Source organism: Scyliorhinus torazame, chromosome 1 (genome assembly GCF_047496885.1).
Source record: "Scyliorhinus torazame isolate Kashiwa2021f chromosome 1, sScyTor2.1, whole genome shotgun sequence".
NCBI classification, from domain to species: Eukaryota; Metazoa; Chordata; class Chondrichthyes; order Carcharhiniformes; family Scyliorhinidae; genus Scyliorhinus; species Scyliorhinus torazame.
The window spans coordinates 410,276,018-410,297,325 of record NC_092707.1 but is presented as its reverse complement, the minus strand read 5'-3'; the positions used below and the strand labels follow the sequence as shown (position 1 = coordinate 410,297,325).

Sequence of the window (21,308 nt, the reverse complement as noted above, 5' to 3'; positions counted from 1 at the left end):
AATGATAGTACCAGGATATGAACATGTAAAAGTTATGATTAATCTCCCCCCCCCCCCCCCCCCCACCTCCCCCCCCCCCCCCCCCCCCCCTCTCACCCCCCCCCCCCCCTCCAGCATGATGGCCTGGGATCTGCCTTCTGCAGTTTTCTCAACTAAGTTTTGAATAATATGGCGGGAAAAGTCGCCAATGGATCTGCCGGGTTACTCACCACTTTTCCAGCCCAAAGTCACACCCAGTCAAAAAATCGGAAAATTCTGCCCGGAATATCCATTTAAAATTCTGGGACCGGGATTCATTGAGGTCAGGACGGAAGGGGACAAATACATTACAAGACCAGTGACTCCCAGAACCACATCGAATACAGCTCCTCACACCCCGCTCCCTGTAAGGATTCCATCCCATTCTCCCGGTTTCTTCACCGCCGTTCCATCTGTTCTGATGATGCCACCTTCAAATACAGCGCTTCGGATATCTCTGCCTTTTTCCTCAATGAGGTTTCCCCTGTGCTCAACACGGCTCTCAACTGTGTCTGACCCATTCCCCACACCCCTGCCCTCACCCCTTCCTCTCCCTCCCTCCAGAACTATGACAGGGTCTCGCTTGTCCTCACTTTACACCCACCAGCCCCAACATTGAGAGGATCATCCTCCGCCATTTCCACCAGCTCCAGCAGGATGGCAGCAGGAGACACATCTTCCCAACACCCCCATCAGCATTCCGCAGGGACCACTCCCTCTGTGACACCCTGCTCCCTTCCTCCAGCACCCCCATCAGCATTCCGCAGGGACCACTCCCTCTGTGACACCCTGCTCCCTTCCTCCAGCACCCCCAAATCCTCATCCCCTTCCCACACCACCTTCCCTTGTAATCACAGAAGGTGTAACCCCTGCCCCTGTACCTGCTCCCTGTCCAAGGCCTCAAACACTCCTCTCAGGTCCAGCAATCTTTCACTTCACCCCCTTCAATTTGGTTTGTTGTATTTGCTGCTCCCAATGTGGTCTCCTCTACACTGGAGAGACTAAATGCAGACTGGGTGACCGCTTTGCGGAACACCTTCACTCAGTCTGCAAGAATGACCCAACCTTCCTGTCTCTTGTCATTTCAGCTCAGCATCTTGCTCTCATGTCCACATGTCCGTCCTTGGCCTGTTGCAATGTTCCAGTGAAGCCCAATACAAACTGGAGAAACAGAACCTCCTCTTCCGATTGGGCAGCTTACAGCTTTCTGGTCTTAACACTGAGTTCAACAACTTTGTCTGTCCCAATGTAAACCCCCCTCCCATCCCCCACAGGGCCACCTGTCACTTGTTCTTCAGTTTTGCTTTCACTGAGCACTGATCTTTGTCCGGATATGAACACATTCTGCTGTCTTATCTTTGTGCCACTATCAGCTCCTTTTATTCCGGAATGATGAAACTCACAGTCCCGTTGCCTTGTGTCCGTCACATCTTTGTCTCTGGGGGGGATTTGAAGCCTGCACGAGCCACGTGCGTGGGATCAGCGGCACGAACTGAAAATCCCGCGGGAATCGGGAAATGCGATTCCCATGGAGAGATGGCGATTCCCGACTCTCCAAGCCCCTCACCAGGGGCCTGAACCACAGTTGAATACATTTCCACCCAATTAAATCTTATTAGCGGCCCCCCCACCACGTGATTACCCCCTCAGTCAATATTCACACCTTGCTGACGGCAGGTCAATGGGCTTCCCCTTAGGTTTGGGCAGGTGAGAGGCAGTCGAGGGGATCCCTCAGGCAGCACGGGGGTGGGGGAGGGGGGTTAGAGGAACACGGCCTTGCCCCCTGGTGGGGTGCAGTGCCACATGCAGACCCCAGTGGGAGCCCCATGAGGAGAAGAGTTTGGTTTCAGTGATTTTCAAAACATGTTTCAACCATTTACGTTTTTGCAGCAAATGTGTCCCTCGCTGGGTGAACTCTTCGTGTTAAACCAACTTAATGTGGGCAACTTGCACTCAGTGAATCAGAAACGTCACTTATCAAAATCCACCCAGAAGGGGAGCAGCTATTGGCTCATTGTCGCTGCTTCCTCTTTAACTTCGTTACCTCCTGTGAAAAAGGAGATTAAAGCAGCTTCTGTCGGCTGGGACACTTTGTGTTTCAATGTATTTACTGGACCTGCAATAAACGGTGTGGATAAAGAGGATTGTTATTCTGTTGAGATGATCAGTAAAACTCTTTTTGCTGTGACTCTGTCACTCTGTGTTTCTGGGGGTAAGTACAAGTTTTAGTTTGGTTTGGAGAAGTTTAACTTGTTCTAAAAGAACTCTCCCTGGTTTGTGCTGCGGTGTCTCTGCACCTGTAACTTGTGTGAATTCTAGAGTTAGAACATTCAAACTGGACATGAGAGTTACAGCAGAATTTATCACCACATTGAGAATGTTCAATGCACCTGACACAGAGTTACACAGACTGGGAACACGGGTCAGAAAACTCGGTTTTCCCATTCCTCTCTGTTACTCATTTAATGTGACAATGGGTTTGAGTGACAGTCTGGACATTAAGTGGGTGTGTTTGGGGTGGATTGAATTAATCTGTACATTAATTGGGTGTGTTTGGGGTGGATTGAATTAATCTATACATCGAGCTGAAGCACAAATGATGGTCAGGAGATCGAGGGCGTGTCCTGTTCATTTTAAAATTGTTGTTTGGGGTGTTTAATATTGGACTGAATCACCCAATCGGTCAGCTCAATGTCGCTGTCTCAATGCAGCAACACATCTGAATGATGACACAATGCTTTTCTCTCTCTCATTTCCCAGAATGGCAGCTTTAATTGAGAGCTCAACTTCCTGAAAAGGCAGCTAAAACCACCGCTTTCTGACTGAGGGATACAAGTGCCCCAAACTGAGCCAGGCTGACACATGAGCTTCACTGCTGCTGTAGAATGTCAGCCTGTGCTCTCACCAGATCTGTTTCACAGACAGAATACAGTCAGGAACATCCTCATCATCTCCCAAGCTGCCGATCAAAGGGACAGGCTCTCTGCCGGGAATGGGATTGGTTAATCTTCCAGAGTTCAGTCCTGCCTTCTCAGAACAAGAAGTGCAAACCGGGCCAGAAAGGGGAAGCACCATTTTCTGCATCAAAGTGGAGCCTCACTGTCCTTGTGATATTGTGATGATCCAAGGGTGATTGCAGAGTGTGGACCCTCCACAGTGTCCTGTAGAGATGGGGGTGGGAAAAATATATCTTCATTCACTGACAGAGGGACACACAATAAACACAGGCAGTCTCCAGAACTTGATCCGAGCCTTGTACGTCGTGGTGTTCCATAAGATCATAAGACATAGGAGCAGAATTAGGCCACTCGGCCCATCGAATCTGCTCCGCCATTCAATCATGGCTGATATTTTTCTCATCCCCATTCTCCATCCTTCTCCCCATAACCCCTGATCCCCTCATTGATCAAGAACCTATCTATCTCTGTTTTAAAGACACTCAGTGATTTGGCCTCCACAGCCTTCTGCGGCAAAGAGTTCCACAGATTCACCGCCCTCTGGCTGAAGAAATTCCTCCTCATCTCTGTTTTAAAGGATCATCCCTTTAGTCTGAGATGGTGTCCTCTGCTTCTAGTTTTTCCTACAAGTGGAAACATCCTCTCCACGTCCACTCTATCCAGGCCTCGCAGTATCCTGTACGTTTCAAGACAATCCCCCTCATCCTTCTAAACTTCAACAAGTCCAGACCCAGAGTCCTCAACCGTTCCTCATACAACAAGCTCTTCATTCCAGGGATCATTCTTGTGAACCACCTCTGGACCCTTTCCAAGGCCAGCACATCCTTCCTCAGATACGGGGACCAAAACTGCTGACAATACTCCAAATGGGGTCTGACCAGAGCCTTATTAAGCCTCAGAAGCACATCCCTGGTCTTGTATTCTAGCCCTTTCGACATGAATGCTAACATTGCATTTGCCTTCTTAACTGCCGACTGAACCTGCACGTTAACCTTCGGAGAATCATGAACAAGGACTCACAAGTCCCTTTGTGCTTCTGATTTCCTCAGCATCGCCCCATTTAGTAAATAGTCTACGCCTCAATTTCTCCTTCCAAAGTACATAACCTCACACTTTTCCACATTGTATTCCACTCCTTTGCCCACTCTCATAGCCTGTCCAAATCCTTCTGCAGCCCCCCCTGCTTCCTCAATACCACCTGTCCCTCTACAGATCTTTGTATCATCTGCAAACTGAACAACCGTGCCTTCAGTTCCTTCTTCCAGATCATCAATGTGCATTGTGAAATGTTGTGGACCCAGCACCGACCCCTGAGGCACACCACTAGTCACCGGCTGCCATCCTGAAAAAGACCCCTTTATCCCCACTCTCTGCCTTCTGCCAGTCAGCCAATCCTCTGTCCCTGGCAGTATCTTACCCTTCACACCATGGGCTCTTATCTTATTTAACAGTCTCCAATGCGGCACCTTGTCAAAGGCCTTCTGGTAATCTAAATAAATCACGTCCGCTGGTTCTCTTTTGTCTAACTTCCTTGTTACTTCCTCAAAGAACTCTAACAGATTTGTCAGACATGACCTCCCTTTGACGAAGCCGTGCTGACTCAGTCCTATTTTCTCCTGCACCCCCAAGTACTCCGCGACCTTATCTTTAATAATGCACTCTAAGATCTTACCAATGAGCGAAGTCAGTTAACCAGTCTATAATTTCCTGTCTTCTGCCTCCCTCCCTTCTTAAACAGCGGTGTTACATTAGCCACTTTCCAGACCTCTGGGATCCTTCCTGCCTCCAGTGATTCCTGAAAGATCACCACCAATGTCTCCACAATCTCCTCAGCTTCTCTTTTAGAACCCTGGGGTGTAGTCCATCCAGTCCAGGTGATTTATCCACCTTCAGACCTTTCAGTTTCCCCAGAACCTTCTCCTTAGTAATGGTCACTGCACTCACCTCTGCCCCCTGATTCTCCTGGAGCTCTGGCATCCCACTGGTGTCTTCCACCGTCAGGACTGATGTAAAGTAACTATTCAGTTCCGCTGCCATTTCTTTGTTTCCTATTATTACCTCTCCAGCCACATTTTCTAGCGGTCCAATGTCTATTTTTGCCTCTCGCCTACCTTTTATATATTGTAAAAACTCTTCCTACCTTCCTTTATATTACTAGCTAGCTTGCACTCATACTTCATCTTCTCCCCCTTATTGCTTTTTTGGTTGTCCTCTGCTTGCTTTTAAAGGCTTCCCAATCCTCTGGATTCCCACTAATCCTCGTCACTTTGTATGCTTTTTAAAAATGTTATGCTGTCCTTGACATCCCTCGTCAGCCATGGCTGCCTTGTCCTCCCCTCAGCATGTTTCATAGACATAGACATAGACATAGAATTTACAGTGCAGAAGGAGGCCATTCGGCCCATCGAGTCTGCACCGGCTCTTGGAAAGAGCACCCTGCCGAAGGTCCAAACCTCCACCCTATCCCCATAACCCAGTAACCCCACCTAATCCCCATAACCCAGTAACCCCACCCTACGGGCAATTTTGGACACTATGGGCAATTTAGCATGGCCAATCCACCTAACCCGCACATCTTTGGACTGTGGGAGGAAACCGGAGAACCCGGAGGAAACCCACGCACACACGGGGAGAACGTGCAAACTCCGCACAGACAGTGACCCAAGCCGGAATCGAACCTGGGACCCTGGAGCTGTGAAGCAATTGTGCTAACCACCATGCTACCGTGCTGCCTTTCCTCCTCCTCGGGATGAATTTCTGTTGTGCCTCCCGAATAACCCCAAAAACTCCTGCCATTGCTGTTCCACTGTCTTCCCTGCTAGTCGCTTTTTCCAATCAACTCTGACCAGCTCCTCCCTCATGTTTTTGCGTTACCCTTATTTAATTGTAATCCGTTACATCTGATTCAGCTTCTCCCTCTCCAACTGCAGGGTAAATTCTATCATGTTGTGGTCACTGCTCCCTAAGGGTTCCTTCACCTTAAGTTCCCTAATCAAGTCTGCCTCATTACACATCACCAAATCCAGAATTGCATGTTCCCTGGTCGGCTCTGTCACAAGCTGCTCCAAAAAATCCATCTTTTAGACATTCCACAAATTCCTTTTTCTGGGATCCACGACCAACCTGATTTTCCCAGTCCACGCACATATTAAAGTTCCACATGATTATTGTGACATTGGCTTTTTTACAGCCGTTTCTATCGCCTGATTTATTTTCTGCCCCACATCCTGTCTCCTGCTAGGGGGTCTGTACATAACTCCCATCAGGGTCTTTTTACCTTGGCGATTCCTCAACTCTACATCGTTCCGGCCAATTTCAATGTGCGCAACAAGCTTATTTAGCTTCTTCTGTCTACTGCGTGCATTTAGGTACAACACGTTCAGTCCTGCATTGACCACCTCCCTTCTCACACTTGTCACCTTTTTTGCTCTGCCTGAGGGTGATGTTGTCCTCTTATTTTTGTTCGCAATTTGCCCTTCAGTTATTACACCTCCTACGCTAACGCTCTGGTTCCCACTCCCCTGCCAAAATAGTGCAAATCCCCTCGAGTGACACTTGCAAACCTCCCAGCCAGGATATTGATGCCACTCCAGTTGAGATGCAACACGTCCTTCTTGTACAGGTCCCACCTGCCCCGGAAGAGATCCCAATGGTACAAAAATCTGAAACCCTTCCTCCTACACCACCAACTTAGCCACGTGTTGAGCTGCACTATCCTATTTCCAGCCTCACTGGCACCTGGCACAGGAAGTAATCCTGAGATTACAACTCTAGAGGTCCTGCTTTTTAGTTTGCTGCCTAACTCCCTGAACTCCTTCTGCAGGACCTCACCGCCCTTCCTTCCTATGCCGTTAGTACCTATGTGTACTACGACCTCTGGCTGTTCACCCTCCCCCTTCAGAATGTCCTGTGTTCATTCAGAGACATCTTTGACTCTGGCACCAGGGAGGCAACACACAATCCTGGAGTCTCTTTCACGTCCACAGAAGTGCCTATCTGTGCCCCTTACTATAGAGTCCCCTTAACTATCACTCTCCTGCACTTTGCTCTCCCCTGCTGAGCAACAGAGGCAGTTGTAGTGCCACTGTTCTGGCTGTTGTTTGCCCTTTTAGGCTATCCCACCAACAGTATCCAAAACGGAATACCTGTTAGAGAGGGGATTCCTGTACTGATAGCCTGCCCTTTCTAATGGTCACCCTTCTGTCTGCCTGCACCTTGGGTGTGACCATATCTCTTTAACTCCTATCTATGATGCTTTCTGCCACCTTCATGCTCCAAGTGCACCCACCTGCCGCTCCAACCGAACCACGCAGTCTGTGAGGAGCTGTCATTGGTTACACTTGCTGCAGACGTAGTCGACGGGAACGCTGTAAGTGTCACAGGTCTGCCACATCTCACAGTTAGAGCACAGCACCCAGCTGAGTCACATTTACGCACTAGTTAATTAATTCAAAATAAACACTTGAACTTATTTTTAGAATAGGTTACAATTAACAACATGGCCCCGGCGCTCGATATTTACTGCAAAATTAAATGCTAAGTACTAATCTCTGCCCTCAGGTTTAGTTACTCCTCTACCTCATTAATCAACTAGTTTTATAGATTTTTCCAACTTTTTTTCTTCAAATTTAACAGATTCCCTACCAGCCAATCAGGTCACAGCTTTACTGTGATGTCACTTCAGTTTTCCCCCCATAATTTGAAAAGGTCGTTAGATCACTTACCTTCCCAGGATGCTCTCTGGATTTCTCCCTGCAGATTAACAGTTACAAAGCCAGAAGAAAGAAAACAAAACGAAAGGGAAAAAGCACCTCCTCCCACTTTTCACCAAATTACCACGCTGCTCGAAATTACCAAATTTCAATCCTCATTCGGGCTCTCTCACTCACTCAGGCTGTCTCTACGTCACATGCGCTAAGCTTACTGAGTGTGCGCTTTATGCCTCTCTCTTATATTGAGCCCAGCGGTTGAATACAACTGAGCGGCTTGCTCGGCCATTTCAGAGTCAACCACATGTTCAACCACATGAGAAATGTCAATCTTCTCTCCAAACCCCACACCCTGAGAATGGTTTCAAAATGAATTGCAAGTCAATTACTTCCTCTTGTCTCAAGAGACTTCATGCTTGTTTGACAGATTGAAAGATTTAATTTCATTTTTATGGACCTATTATCCTGTTGGTCCATTTTTGCTGAAATGCAGAGATCAGCTTTGATAGCGGAGATTTCACTCAGTGGAAACAGCACATTAACCCCAGGCACATCTTGCTCAATAGTCCGAATCGGCACTGATTTCAGAGGGCAAACTATCTCAGTTATATCCATTTTAATCAATGCAAAATTAACAGCTCATTAATTCAGATTGATTGCATAAACTGCAAGGATTGCACCGTAGAGGGAGACGGATAGATTGTATTCAGCAAGGATTAATTCTCTGAAAGTTAAAATACCAGCTGTGTCTTAATGATAGTACTCTCTGGTCCTGACAACTACACAAACCTGTTGCGTTTGCTTGTTTCAGTGCAGACGGGAAGTTTGCTGACACACATGACAAAGTCTCACCTCTACACCATGCGCAGATTTCAGTGGGTGCCCCCAGCCATCTACAAGAGCTCCTGCAGCATTGACGTCACATTCTTCCCATTCGACCAGCAGAATTGCAAAATGAAATTTGGCTCCTGGACCCACGACAAGTCCAAGATTGATTTGAGGAGCATGGGCAGGAACGTGGGTCTCAGGGACTATTGAGAGAGTGGCGAGTGGGCAATAGTCAACGCTGTGGGAATTTACAACAGCAATAAGTCTGACTGTTGCTCTGAGGTGGATGTCGATATCACATACTCTTTCATTATACGGAGGCTCCCCCTCTTCTACATCATTAACCTCATCATTCCCTGTTTGCTCATCTCCTGTCTAACTGTTCTGGTCTTCTATTCACCATCGGGCTGTGGAGAGATCACACTTTGTATATCAGTGTTGCTCTCCCTCACTGTCTTCCTGCTGCTTATAACAGAGATCATCCCCTCCACCTCCCTGCTCATCCCTTTAATTGGCAAATACCTGCTCTTCACCATGATCTTCGTCACCCTCTCCATTGTCATTGATGTGTTGTGTAGGCTGGGTCGATGTGGACTGCACTTGATGCAGTGTAGCAAGAAACAGACCTCCAACACTTGATAAGATGCAACACGATTTTATTTAACATCTAAACTATTATAGGATGTTCAACTGTGGGTTGACACTATGCTGACTTGACTGGAGACCTGATATTAGCCTAACCAGGCTTAGTAGCTACCACATGGTGTTTGCACTGGCCAGCTCACAAACTCTGACTGTCTCAGAGGCTGGGTCCCGAGAGAGTGGGGAAAACTGGTGCCCTCTGGCTTTATAGTGGTCGTGTCCTGTCTGGTGATTGGCTGCTCTGTTCTGTGTGCTTACTGGTCATCCTGTGTGTCAATCACAGCCTGTCTGCACTCCATTATATACACAGATGTATATTATGACATCTCCCCGCTTTTTTTTTGTATTGTGTGTGTTGAGATAATAAATATTAAGGTGCTTGTGCGTGTGGATGTGTATATGTGTGTGACTATATACAGAATGTGCTAAAATGACCTTATGTACACAGGAAGGTGTCGCTAGAGCAGATGTAGGGCAGATGAAATGGTAAAAAACGATATTTACAGAGGTCAAAACGATAAGGTAACACAGTTGTGCAAAAGTTCAGTCTACAAGTTTAGTCTCTGCGGCGGGCGACGAATTCTGGTTGACCGCCTCAAGGGTGGAGCAGGGGCCGCCTGCACCTGGATAGGCGAGACTGCCGCCAATGCGGTGGTCACAGAGGTTGGCAGAATTGCTGGTAGATCGGTGGCCTCGTGGTAGGGCACGTCCGGAGGAAGAATTGTGTGAGGCGGGACATCATGGTTAGGTGGCGGGCGTGGAACTCTGCGCAGCGCCCGTCTGTTGCGTTGTAGGAAGGAGCCACCAGCCATGCGGACGAGGAACGATCTCGGGCCACTTGCTTGACCACCACAGCTGTGGTGGACCAGCCGCCGTCAGGCAACTGCACACGAACATGATCAGTTGGGACCAGCTTGTGGAGATCCGTGGCATGAGCGTCGTCTGCTGATTTCTGTTGGGCCCGAGACTGCTGCATCTTTTGTGTGACCGTGAGGTGGTCAAGGTCTGGAACATGGATGTCTAGAACCGTTGTTCGCAGAGTGCGATTCATGAGCATTTGTGCGGGAGACAACCCAGTGGACAGAGGGGATGCTCTGTATGCCAGCAGCGCCAAGTTGAAGTCGGAGCCTGAGTCTGCAGCCTTGCATAGTAATCTCTTGACGATATGGACCCCTTTTTCGGCCTTCCCGTTTGACTGCGGGTCGTGGGGGCTGGAGGTTACGTGAGGTCCTGGCTTGGGTCAGTGGATATTTTGGTCTCTTTGGTCGGGTCGAAGAACGCCAGAACCGGGGCTGTGGTGAGTTTTGCCCTCAGCTCACTCCATTCATTCTCATGAGCGGGCAGCCACTGGAATTCCGCTTTTTGACATGATGGCGGAGGGCTGTGGTGTGTGCCGCCATGTTGGGAATGAACTTCCCAAGGAAGTTGACCATCCCTAGAAAGTGGAGGACCGCCTTCTTGTCCTCTGGGTTCTTCATGGCGTTGATCGGCGAGACCTTGTCAGCATCTAGCCGCACGCCTTGCTGCGATATGCGGTCACCAAGGAATTTGATTTCTGATTGACCGAACGAGCACTTTGCTCTGTTGAGTCGGAGGCCATGCTCATGGGTTCTGTGGAATACCTGCTTGAGGCGATCGATGTGTTCTTGAGGAGTTGTAGACCAGATTATGACATTGTCAACATACACGCGCACCCCCTCAATACCCTCCATCATCTGTTCCATGATGCGGTGAAATACCTCTGAGGCAGGGATGATGCCAAAAGGCATCCGGTTGTAGCAGTAGCGACCGAGCGGGGTATTGAATGTGCACAGCTTGCGACTGGATGCCTCCAGCTCTATTTGCCAGAACCCCTTGGAGGCGTCCAGCTTCGTAAAGAGTTTGGCATGAGCCATCTCGCTGGTCAACTCTTCTCGTTTTGGTAGCGGGTAATGTTCCCTCATGATGTTGCGGTTTAAATCCTTGGGGTTGATGCAGATTCGAAGCTCCCCTGACGGCTTCTTGACGCAGACCATGGAGCTGACCCAGTCCGTGGGTACTGTGACCTTTGATATGATGCCCTGGTCCTGGAGGTCCTGTAACTGCTGCTTGAGGTGGTCCTTGAGGGGTGCCGGCACCCGACGTGGTGCGTGGATCACAGGGGTGGCGTTTGGCTTGAGCAGGATTTTGTATCGGTATGGGAGTGTGCCCATTCCATCGAACACGCTGTGGTACTGTGTGATGATGTCATCAATTTCAGCCTGGAAGTTCTCATCAGGTGAGGCCGTCGCCTGTGAGGATGACGTGGTGTGGACTCATTGAACCAAGTTCAGGAGTTTGCAGGCCCGAGCACCGAGCAGGGATGCTCTGTCAGGTCCCACGGTCTCAAATCGCAGTGTCGCTTTAAATTACTTATTGGAAAATCACAGTTGGCATGAGCCACTGGCAGCTATGGCATTGCCATTGTAGTCAAGGAGCTGGCAGGCCGGTGGAAGAATGCTTGGTCTGACGCGGATGGTGTCGAGATCGGATTTGGAGATGAGGTTCGCCAATGCGCTGGTGTCCAGTTGGAACCTGATGCAAGTTTTGTTGACTGTGAGGACAGCACACCACTCATCGTCGGGATCCACGCTGAGGATCGGGAGGTGCGTCGCTGTCTTGGAGAAAGGCAGCGCATGCTTTGTAATGATGCCCACCCGGTATGGAGATTTCAGGCACGCAGCATCAGGATCTGTTGGGCTGTCGGGGTCGGAGTCTGGCATGGCCTGCTGTATTGAACGGATGCTTCTGCGCCGCGGCTGGGATCGCTGGATGCTGGGCAGTGGAGCAGATCTGCAAAGGGCTGCGTGGTGGCCAAGCTTGCCACACTGTAGACACCGTCATGATTTCGCTGGACACTGCCGCTTTAAATGGGCGGTGCCACAATTCGGACACGTCATGACGCCAACGTCAGCACGTTCCGTGCGCCATCGCGCATGCGCAGTGCGGTCGAACGACGTACGAACCTGCGCAGTCTGGTCGTCGGTCTCGCCGTCCCCTCGGTCGTGGCGCGCATGTGCAGGGGCCCGGGAAAAGCGCGCGGAATTGCCACTCTCGTCGATACTGAGGCCCTGCATTTGTGCGATGGCCTGCACCCGTTCCTCCTCGTGGGAGATTAGCTTTGCCGTTTCTGCAGCCCTGATGTGGGAGTACCGATTGTTAGCATGGTTCGTGGAGAACGCACGTTTCAATGGCGATGGTGGGGGTGAGCTGCTTGACTTTCAGGAGCTGCTGCCGAAGGGAAACGGAGTGGACCCCGAAAACGATCTGATCCAGGATCATGGAATCAGTGGTCGAGTCATCGTTACATGACTGCACGAGGATGCGGAGATGTGTCAGAAAGGATTGAAAAGGTTCATCCTTACCCTGAAGCCTCTGCTGGATAACGTACCGTTCAAAGCTCTCATTCACCTCAATGTCGCAGTGGCTGTCGAACTTCAGTGGGACTGTTTTAAATTTTGTCTTGTCTTCGCCTTCAGCGAATGTGAGGGAGTTGTAGATGTGGATGGCGTGGTCCCCGGCTGTGGAGAGGAATAGTGCGATCTTCCTGGTGTCCGATGCAGCCTCGAGGTCGGTGGCTTCTAGATAGAGTTGGAACTTTTGTTTGAAGATCTTCCAATTTGCACCGAGGTTGCCGGCGATGCGGAGCTGCGGAGGAGGGCGGATGTTTTCCACGTAACCGGATCGCTGTTTGCTGGTTAACGCTGATTCACTCAAGGTAGATCCGTCAATTTTCAGCATCACTCACTGGCACCATGATGTGTTGGGTAGGCTGGGTCGATGTGGACTGCACTTGATGCAGTGTAGCGAGAGATTGACCTCCAACACTTGATAAGATGCAACACGATTTTATTTAACATCTAAACTATTATACATGTTCAACATGTTCAACGGGCAGCACGGTAGCATTGTGGATAGCACAATTGCTTCACAGCTCCAGGGTCCCAGGTTCGATTCCCGGCTTGGGTCACTGTCTGTGCGGAGTCTGCACATCCTCCCCGTGTGTGCGTTGGTTTCCTCCGGGTGCTCCGGTTTCCTCCCACAGTCCAAAGTGTCATGATATTCAAACACACACATCATGATGGACACACTAACAGGCAAATCAGAGTACACAACACCACAACCAATCACAGACAAGAACACCAACCACATAAAAAGCACGAGCACGACACCTGGTGGTCAGTAGGTCTGGGGAGAAGGGAACAAGAAAGAGCTGTTGAAACACCACAAGCAGGGAGCCCCCCACGTGCAGAGTGCAAAGACCAAACTGTAAATAGTGAGTTTAAATAAAGAAGCGTTGTACCATATGCAACTGTGTTGGCTCATCTGTGTGTCAGAACACCCAACACCACATGGTACAGGAGTGGATCGATACCTGCCTACTAACCTGCCATTCTGGACATGGACCACACCGGCAAACCGCAGCCGATGCAAGTCACGGGGAACCTAGGCACCAACTGGAAGCTCTACAGGCAGCGATTTGACCTGTACATCCGTGCCACCGAAAAACAGAATGTCTCGGATGATTCGAAGATTGCAATGCTCCTCTTCTACGCAGGCCCGCACGCAACCGATGTCTTTAACTCACTGGTGTTCGAAGAAGGCGAAAACCAGGCCAAATATGACACGGTCATCCTCAAACTGGACCAGCACTTTCAATTTGAAGTAAACGAAAGTTTTGAAAGATACATCTTTCAGCAACGCCTGCAAGGTAAGGAGGAGCTTTTTCAACCCTTTTTGACGCACCTCCGGATTCTAGCGCAGTCCTGCGGTTACGGCACCACTACAGAGTCCATGATCAGGGACCAGATTGTTTTTGGCGTTGCCTCTAGTGGCCTACGCCAGCAGCTTCTTAAAATGAAAAGCCTCACCTTAGCGTCTGCTGTGGAAGCCTGTGTCCTCCATGAAAATGCTACCTGCCGTTTTGCCCGATTTCAGGCGTCCGAGTTGGCACGGAGGGGGTCCCCAGCCGTCGAATCGGCAAGCCAGGCCGCCCACGACGTCGAACGCATCCAGGCCGTCGATTTCTTCCCGACCCACGGCCCGGACGACAGCGGCCGCTTCCCGCGCTTTTCGCTGTCTCCCGCGCAGGTGCGCGCCAAAAATAACGGCCACAACGAGGGACGCACTGCGCAGGCGCGCCCACCGCAAGATCGCACTGCGCATGCGCAGTGGCGCAACGAACGCCGTGACGTCATGACGTGCAGCAATTGTGGAGGTCTACACTTAAAAGGGCAATGTCCTGCAAAAAACCGACAGTGCCACAGATGTGCCATGATGGGCCACTACGCAGCCCGCTGTCGTGCGGCTCAAACCATGGATCCGGCGCATCCTCGACAACCTCGCACACGAGTCAGGACCGTCCAGCCCAAGCATCAAGACTTCCAGTTAAGTGATGCAGATGACCAGGATGCCTTCCGAGTTGCCGTCATTGATGTCAACAAGGTCAATGCCATCAATCCAGCCGATGAGTGGTGTGCCACCCTGACGGTCAACCGATCGCGCGTCGCCTTCCGTCTGGACACCGGCGCATCCGCCAACCTGATTGCTTACTCTGCAGTCCAGGCCATGAAGGTCAAACCACCCATCACACCATCCCGGCTTAAGATGGTTGACTATAACGGGAACGTTATCCCGTCCATAGGATCTTGCCAGCTACAGGTGACTCACAAGAGGTACACGGCCACACTCCCCTTCGAAGTTGTGGGCTCATCAAAGGACTCGTTACTGGGCGCACAAGCGTGTAAGGTCCTTCACCTGGTACAGCGCATTATGTCTCTCTCTCCAGATGAGATATCCGACTTCCCGGATGCTGAGTCCCACGCGAATCTCCATTCCCTCCTCGCTCACAACCAGGAGGTTTTTGAAGGCATGGGGACATTGCCACACACGTACAAGATTCGACTCAGACCGGATGCCATCCCTGTCGTTCACGCACCTCGCAGGGTTCCTGCGCCTCTCAAAGACCGCCTCAAGGCACAACTGCAGATTCGTCAGGACCAAGGGGTCCTATCCAAGGTCACGGAGCCCACGCCATGGGTCAGCTCCATGGTCTGTGTAAAGAAGCCCTCTGGCGAGCTCCGTATATGTATAGATCCAAAAGATCTGAACAACAACATCATGCGGGAACACTATCCCATCCCGAAACGAGAAGACCTCACCAGCGAGATGGCGCGAGCCAAGATATTCACTAAATTGGATGCGTCCAAAGGATTCTGGCAGATCCAACTGGACCCGGCCAGCCGAAGACTATGCACATTCAACACCCCTTTTGGCAGATTCTGCTACAACCGGATGCCATTCAGCATCATTTCGGCATCTGAAGTATTCCACCGCATTATGGAGCAGATGATGGAAGGCATCGAAGGGGTACGTGTATATGTGGACGATATCATCATTTGGTCCACCACTCCGCAGGAACACATGCATCGTCTTCGACGTGTCTTTACCCGCATACGACAAAATGGCCTGCGTCTCAACCGTGCGAAGTGTGCTTTCGGCCAGACGGAGCTGAAATTCCTCGGGGACCACATCTCAAGGTCCGGGGTCCGTCCCGATGCAGACAAGGTTAGCGCCATCACAGCCATGCCACGACCGGCTGACAAGAAGGCTGTCTTAAGATTCCTGGGCATGGTCAACTTCCTTGGGAAGTTCATTCCCAACCTGGCTTCTCATACAACAAATATGCGCCATCTCGTAAAAAAATCGACGGAATTCAACTGGCACCAATCGCATCAGCGGGAATGGGAGGAGCTCAAGCACAAACTGGTCACGGCACCAGTGCTGGCCTTCTTTGACACGACTCGCCCTACAAAGATCTCAACAGACGCCAGCCAATCTGGTATTGGAGCGGTACTCCTGCAAAAAGACAGCACGTCATCATGGGCCCCGGTTGCGTATGCCTCACGAGCCATGACCCCTACCGAACAGCGCTACGCGCAAATCGAAAAAGAATGCCTGGGCTTGTTAACTGGACTGGACAAGTTCCACGACTATGTGTATGGCCTGCCACGATTCACGGTCGAAACTGACCACCGCCCCCTGGTCAACATCATTAACAAAGACCTGAACGACATGACTCCTCGCCTCCAGCGCATCTTACTTAAACTCAGGAGGTACGATTTTGAACTGATCTACACTCCGGGGAAGGAACTCATCGTGGCGGACACTCTTTCCCGAGCAGTGAGCACACCACCAGATGCAGAGGGGTTCGTGCGTCAAATTGAGGCACACGTGACTCTGACAGCAGCAAATCTGCCAGCTGATGATCCTAGTCTGGCCCACATACGCGCAGAGACGGCGACTGATCCTCTTCTGCAGCGAGTGATGCGCCACATGACGGAAGGGTGGCTAAAAGGGCAGTGCCCCCAGTTTTATAATGTGCGAGATGATCTCACCAATATAGACGGGGTCCTTATGAAATCGCATAGGATCGTTATTCCACACAGCGTGCGCCAGATGATTCTTCATCAACTACACGAAGGCCACTTGGGCGTCGAAAAATGCAGACGAAGGGCCCGGGAGGCGGTATATTGGCCGGGGTATTAATGAAGACATAGCCAACATGGTGCTCAACTGCACAACCTGTCAGAGGTTTCAGCCGGCGCAACCTCCGGAAACACTTCTACCACACGAGATGGTGACGTCCCCCTGGGCGAAGGTGGGTGTTGACCTATTTCACGCGCTCGGCAGAGATTACATTGTTATTATAGACTACTTCTCAAACTACCCGGAAGTCATGCCTCTCCATGATCTGACGTCGTCCGCAGTCATTGGGGCCTGCAAGGAAACGTTTGCTCGCCATGGCATTCCAAGGACTGTCATGTCAGACAATGGACCTTGTTTTGCCAGCCGTGAATGGTCGTCCTTTGCCGCAGCATATGGTTTCACTCATGTGACATCCAGCCCTCTGCATCCACAATCGAACGGGAAGGCTGAAAAGGGTGTCCACATCGCAAAGCGGCTCCTGTGCAAGGCGGCTGATGCCGGATCGGACTTTAACCTTGCCTTGCTGGCCTATCGATCGGCCCCGTTATCCACGGGCCTCTCGCCAGCGCAGCTACTAATGGGTCGCTCCCTCAGGACGACGGTACCTTCCGTCCTGGCACCGACAACAGACCATGAGGCGGTTCTTCGGAACATGCAACTGCAGCGTGATCGCCAGAAAGGTCGGTACGACACACGAGCGACGGACCTGCCCCCCCTGTCCTCCGGAGACAAAGTACGCGTCCATCAACCGTATGGTGGCTGGTCAGCACCGGCCGAAGTCCTCCGACAAGTGGCTCCCCGCTCGTTCCTGGTTCGCATGCCGGATGGTTCCGTGCGTCGCCGCAATCGGCGCGCCCTTCGCCGACTTCCACGCTCACAGCCACACAGCACGCCAGATCCTCAACAGGCTTCCGAGGATGACTTTGTGGAGCTGCCGCACATCACGCCCTTTCCATCGCCACCCATGGCCATGCCTGCACAGCAGCCGGTGGTTCTTGATCCACCCTTGAGGCGGTCAACCCGAATTCGTCGCAAACCCATTAGACTGGACTTATAACACAGTTCATATGTTTAATAAGTTGCACAATTTTACATGATAACCTGTTGTTGTTTATCGTTCCAGATGTCGTCTGACTGGACAACTGTTCAAGTTTTTTTTTCTTCTTCTCTCGTTCGCATTTCTGTTATGTTATGGTACAACTGGATTCATGTGACGCACTCGACATCGCCCCATGTACATAGTTCCGTCATAGACACATGCTGCACACGACACACACACACTCTTAGATGCACTCACGTCACGATCATATTTAATACCACGTAGGCACATATCTTTGTAAAAAGGGGGGATGTCATGATATTCAAACACACACATCATGATGGACACACTAACAGGCAAATCAGAGTACACAACACCACAACCAATCACAGACAAGAACACCAACCACATAAAAAGCACGAGCACGACACCTGGTGGTCAGTAGGTCTGGGGAGAAGGGAACAAGAAAGAGCTGTTGAAACACCACAAGCAGGGAGCCCCCCACGTGCAGAGTGCAAAGACCAAACTGTAAATAGTGAGTTTAAATAAAGAAGCGTTGTACCATATGCAACTGTGTTGGCTCATCTGTGTGTCAGAACACCCAACACCACACAAAGATGTGCGGGTTAGGTGGATTGGCCATGCTAAATTGCCTTAGTGTCCAAAATTGCCCTGAGTGTTGGATGGAGTTACTGGGTTAAAGGGATAGGGTGGAGGTGTGGACCTTGGGTGGGGTGCTCTTTCCAAGAGCCGGTGCAGACTCGATGGGCCGAATGGCCTCCTTCTGCACTGCAAATTCTATGAAATCTATGAAACTGCGGTTGATACTATGCTGACATGACTGGAGACCTGATACTAGCCTAACCAGACTTAATAGCTGCTACATCATATTTGCACTGGCCAGCTCACGAACTCTGACTGTCTCAGAGGCTGGGTCTCGAGAGAGCGGGACAACTGCTGCCCTCTGGCTTTATAGTGGTCGTGTCCTGTCTGGTGATTGGCTGCTCTGTTCTGTGTGCTTATTGGTCATCCTGTGTGTCAATCATTGCCTGTCTGCACTCCATTATATATGTAGATGTACATTATGACAGTCATCACCGTCTTTATCCCCAATGTTCATCATCGCTCGCCCAACACACACAGGATGCCCCGGTGCTTACGCTCCATTTATATATCCTGTTTTTTATACAGTCTGTCTTCATTTCTCAGTGAGGATATTTCACTGCCAGCGAATCTCAGGCTGCTCGAGGAGAGTGAGCCTGTGGTCAGGGAGTGAGTCAACACTCAGTGAGCAACATCCAGAACCATGCTGACATTCCCGCTCCTCCGGCCTTCCCCTTACCCACCCCTCCCCCCCGGCCCTCCCCTTACCCACCCCTCCCCTCGGACCCCCCCTTACCCACCCCTCCCTCCGGACCCCCCCCCCTTACCCTCCCACCACCCCGGACACCCCCTTACCCACCCTCCCGGCGGACCTCCCCTTATCCCCCCTCCCCCCCGGATCTCCCCTTACCCACTCCTCCACCCCGGACCTCCCCTTACCCACCTCCCCCTCCCTTGACCTGCCCCTAACCACTACACCCCTCCCCACACCACTCTCCCCACCCCTCCCCCCGGATCCTCCCCTTACCCACCCTCCCCCCCGGACCCCGCCTGAGCCAGCATCCCCCCCCCCGTACCTCCCCTTACTCATCCCTCCCCCCGTACCTCCCCTTACCCCCCCCCCCCGGATCCCCCCTTACCCACCCCTGCCCCCCGGACCCCGCCTTACCCCCCCTTCCCCCCCCCCCGGACCTCCCCTTACCCACCCCTCCCTCCCGACCCCTCCCTTACCCACTCCTCCGGACTTCCCCTTACCCACCCCTCCCCCCCGGACCTCCCCTTCCCCACCCCTCCCCACAAGACCTCCCCTTACCCACCCCTCTACCCCGGACCTCCCATTATCCACCCCTCCCCCTTCCCTTGACCTGCCCCTACCCCCCCCACACCCCTCCCTACCCGTTCCCCCACACCACTCTCCCCACCCCTCCCTCATCTCCTCCCCCTCCCACCCCTCCCCCACACACCCCTACCCATATTCTCTCCCCGCCTCCACCGCTCCCCTCGTACCCCCCTCCGCAGCCCCCTCCCAATCCCTCCCCCTGTACCCCCTCCCCCACCCCCCTCCCAACCCCTCCCCGCACTCTCCCCACATGGGATTCCCCCTGAAATATTTCACTGAGCCACCTTGTGTTCAGGGTTGTTTTGGGTGAGCCGGTGCCCAGGAACCCTGAGTGCAGGCAGGGTCAGGCCTGTTAGTGTGAGCTACATGGAACATCAGTGCCCTCTGCTGCTACACTGCACATTCTACACCATCAACATTTCCCCCAACGCCGCAATGGCATTTTTCTCTTTGCCCTTTAATCCCTGGACGGGTTACAGGACGGGAGAGGAGGGGCTGAAAACAGTATCTTCAACTGGGACAGAGAAATGGAGTGGAGGAGGGGTTTGGGGAAGGGGCAATCACAGAATTGGGACAACACAGGAGGCCATTTGGCCCATTGTGTGTGTGTGCTGTCCTTCCGAATCAGCAACTCCCCCATTCCCCCACCTCCTCCCCGTCCACCTGGAATATTCTTCCTTTTCCCAGAACGGAATCATTCCCCTTTCAAAGCTTCCTGGGAAGCTGCCTCCCCCACACATCCGAGGGTCTGCATTCCAGACCCTGCCCATTCGCTGGCTGCAAAATTGCTTCCATTGCTAATTCCTTTTTTAAAAGTATGTTTGTTCAGGTTTTACCTTTCAGCCCAAAACACAACAAAATGACAACAATGACACATCGCCAAAGGCAAAGCAAAACGGCTCAACGGCCAGGAACACAGAGGGGGAGGGAGTCCCTGTTGGAACTTTCACTGTTGTCCGGGATCACAGGGACATTTACTTTTGTGGCCAGTCTGTCGTGTGGGATCTTTGCTGAAATCCAGAGAAACAATCTCCAATCTCCGGGTCTCACTCACCCTCCTCTGTGTGGAACAGCCCCTCCCCCCTCCCTCTGTGTCCCCGAGGGTCCCTGTCTGACTCCGGGAGGGGAAGGGGCACCTGGAGGGAGACCCAGGGCGAGGGGCTCGGTGCCCCTCTCGGAGCCACTGTGAAAACTCCCCCATGGCTACTGCGATGGACTGCCCGGGGGGGAGGGAGGGAGGGAGGGGGGGAGAGTGAGGGAGGGTAGAGGGAGGGAGGGGGGGAGAGTGAGGGAGGGTAGAGGGAGGGAGGGGGAGAGTGAGGGAGGGTAGAGGGAGGGAGGGGGAGAGTGAGGGAGGGTGGAGAGTGAGGGAGGGGGAGAGTGAGGGAGGGGGAGAGTGAGGGAGGGTAGAGGGAGGGAGGGGGAGAGAGTGTGAGAGGGTGGAGGGAGGGAGGGGGGAGAGTGAGGGAGGGTAGAGGGAGGGAGGGGGAGAGTGAGGGAGGGTAGAGGGAGGGAGGGGGAGAGTGAGGGAGGGTAGAGGGAGGGAGGGGGAGAGAGTGTGAGAGGGTGGAGGGAGGGAGGGGGAGAGTGAGGAAAGGACAGATGGAGAGAGGGGGAGAGTGAGGGAGGGGGGAGAGTGAGGGAGAGTGTGAGGGAGGGAGTGTGGG

The 21,308-nt window shown here is 51.9% G+C and overlaps 1 protein-coding gene and 1 pseudogene across 1 annotated transcript in view; one reads left to right on the top strand and one right to left on the bottom strand.

Moving 5' to 3' along the window:
- Positions 1 to 8,299, bottom strand: part of LOC140423219 (uncharacterized) — a 107,481-nt gene extending 99,182 nt beyond the window's left edge. Inside the window, exons 1-2 of the mRNA XM_072507763.1 lie at positions 8,074 to 8,299; positions 2,063 to 2,134 (exon numbers count right to left, since the gene is read on the bottom strand). Of these exons, the coding sequence (XP_072363864.1) occupies positions 2,063 to 2,134; positions 8,074 to 8,299 (298 nt within the window). The remainder of the gene's footprint in view (positions 1 to 2,062; positions 2,135 to 8,073) is intronic.
- A 206-nt stretch (positions 8,300 to 8,505) lies between these two features.
- On the top strand, positions 8,506 to 18,975 carry LOC140423064 (neuronal acetylcholine receptor subunit alpha-2-like; annotated as a pseudogene).
- The last annotated feature ends 2,333 nt before the right edge of the window (positions 18,976 to 21,308 follow it).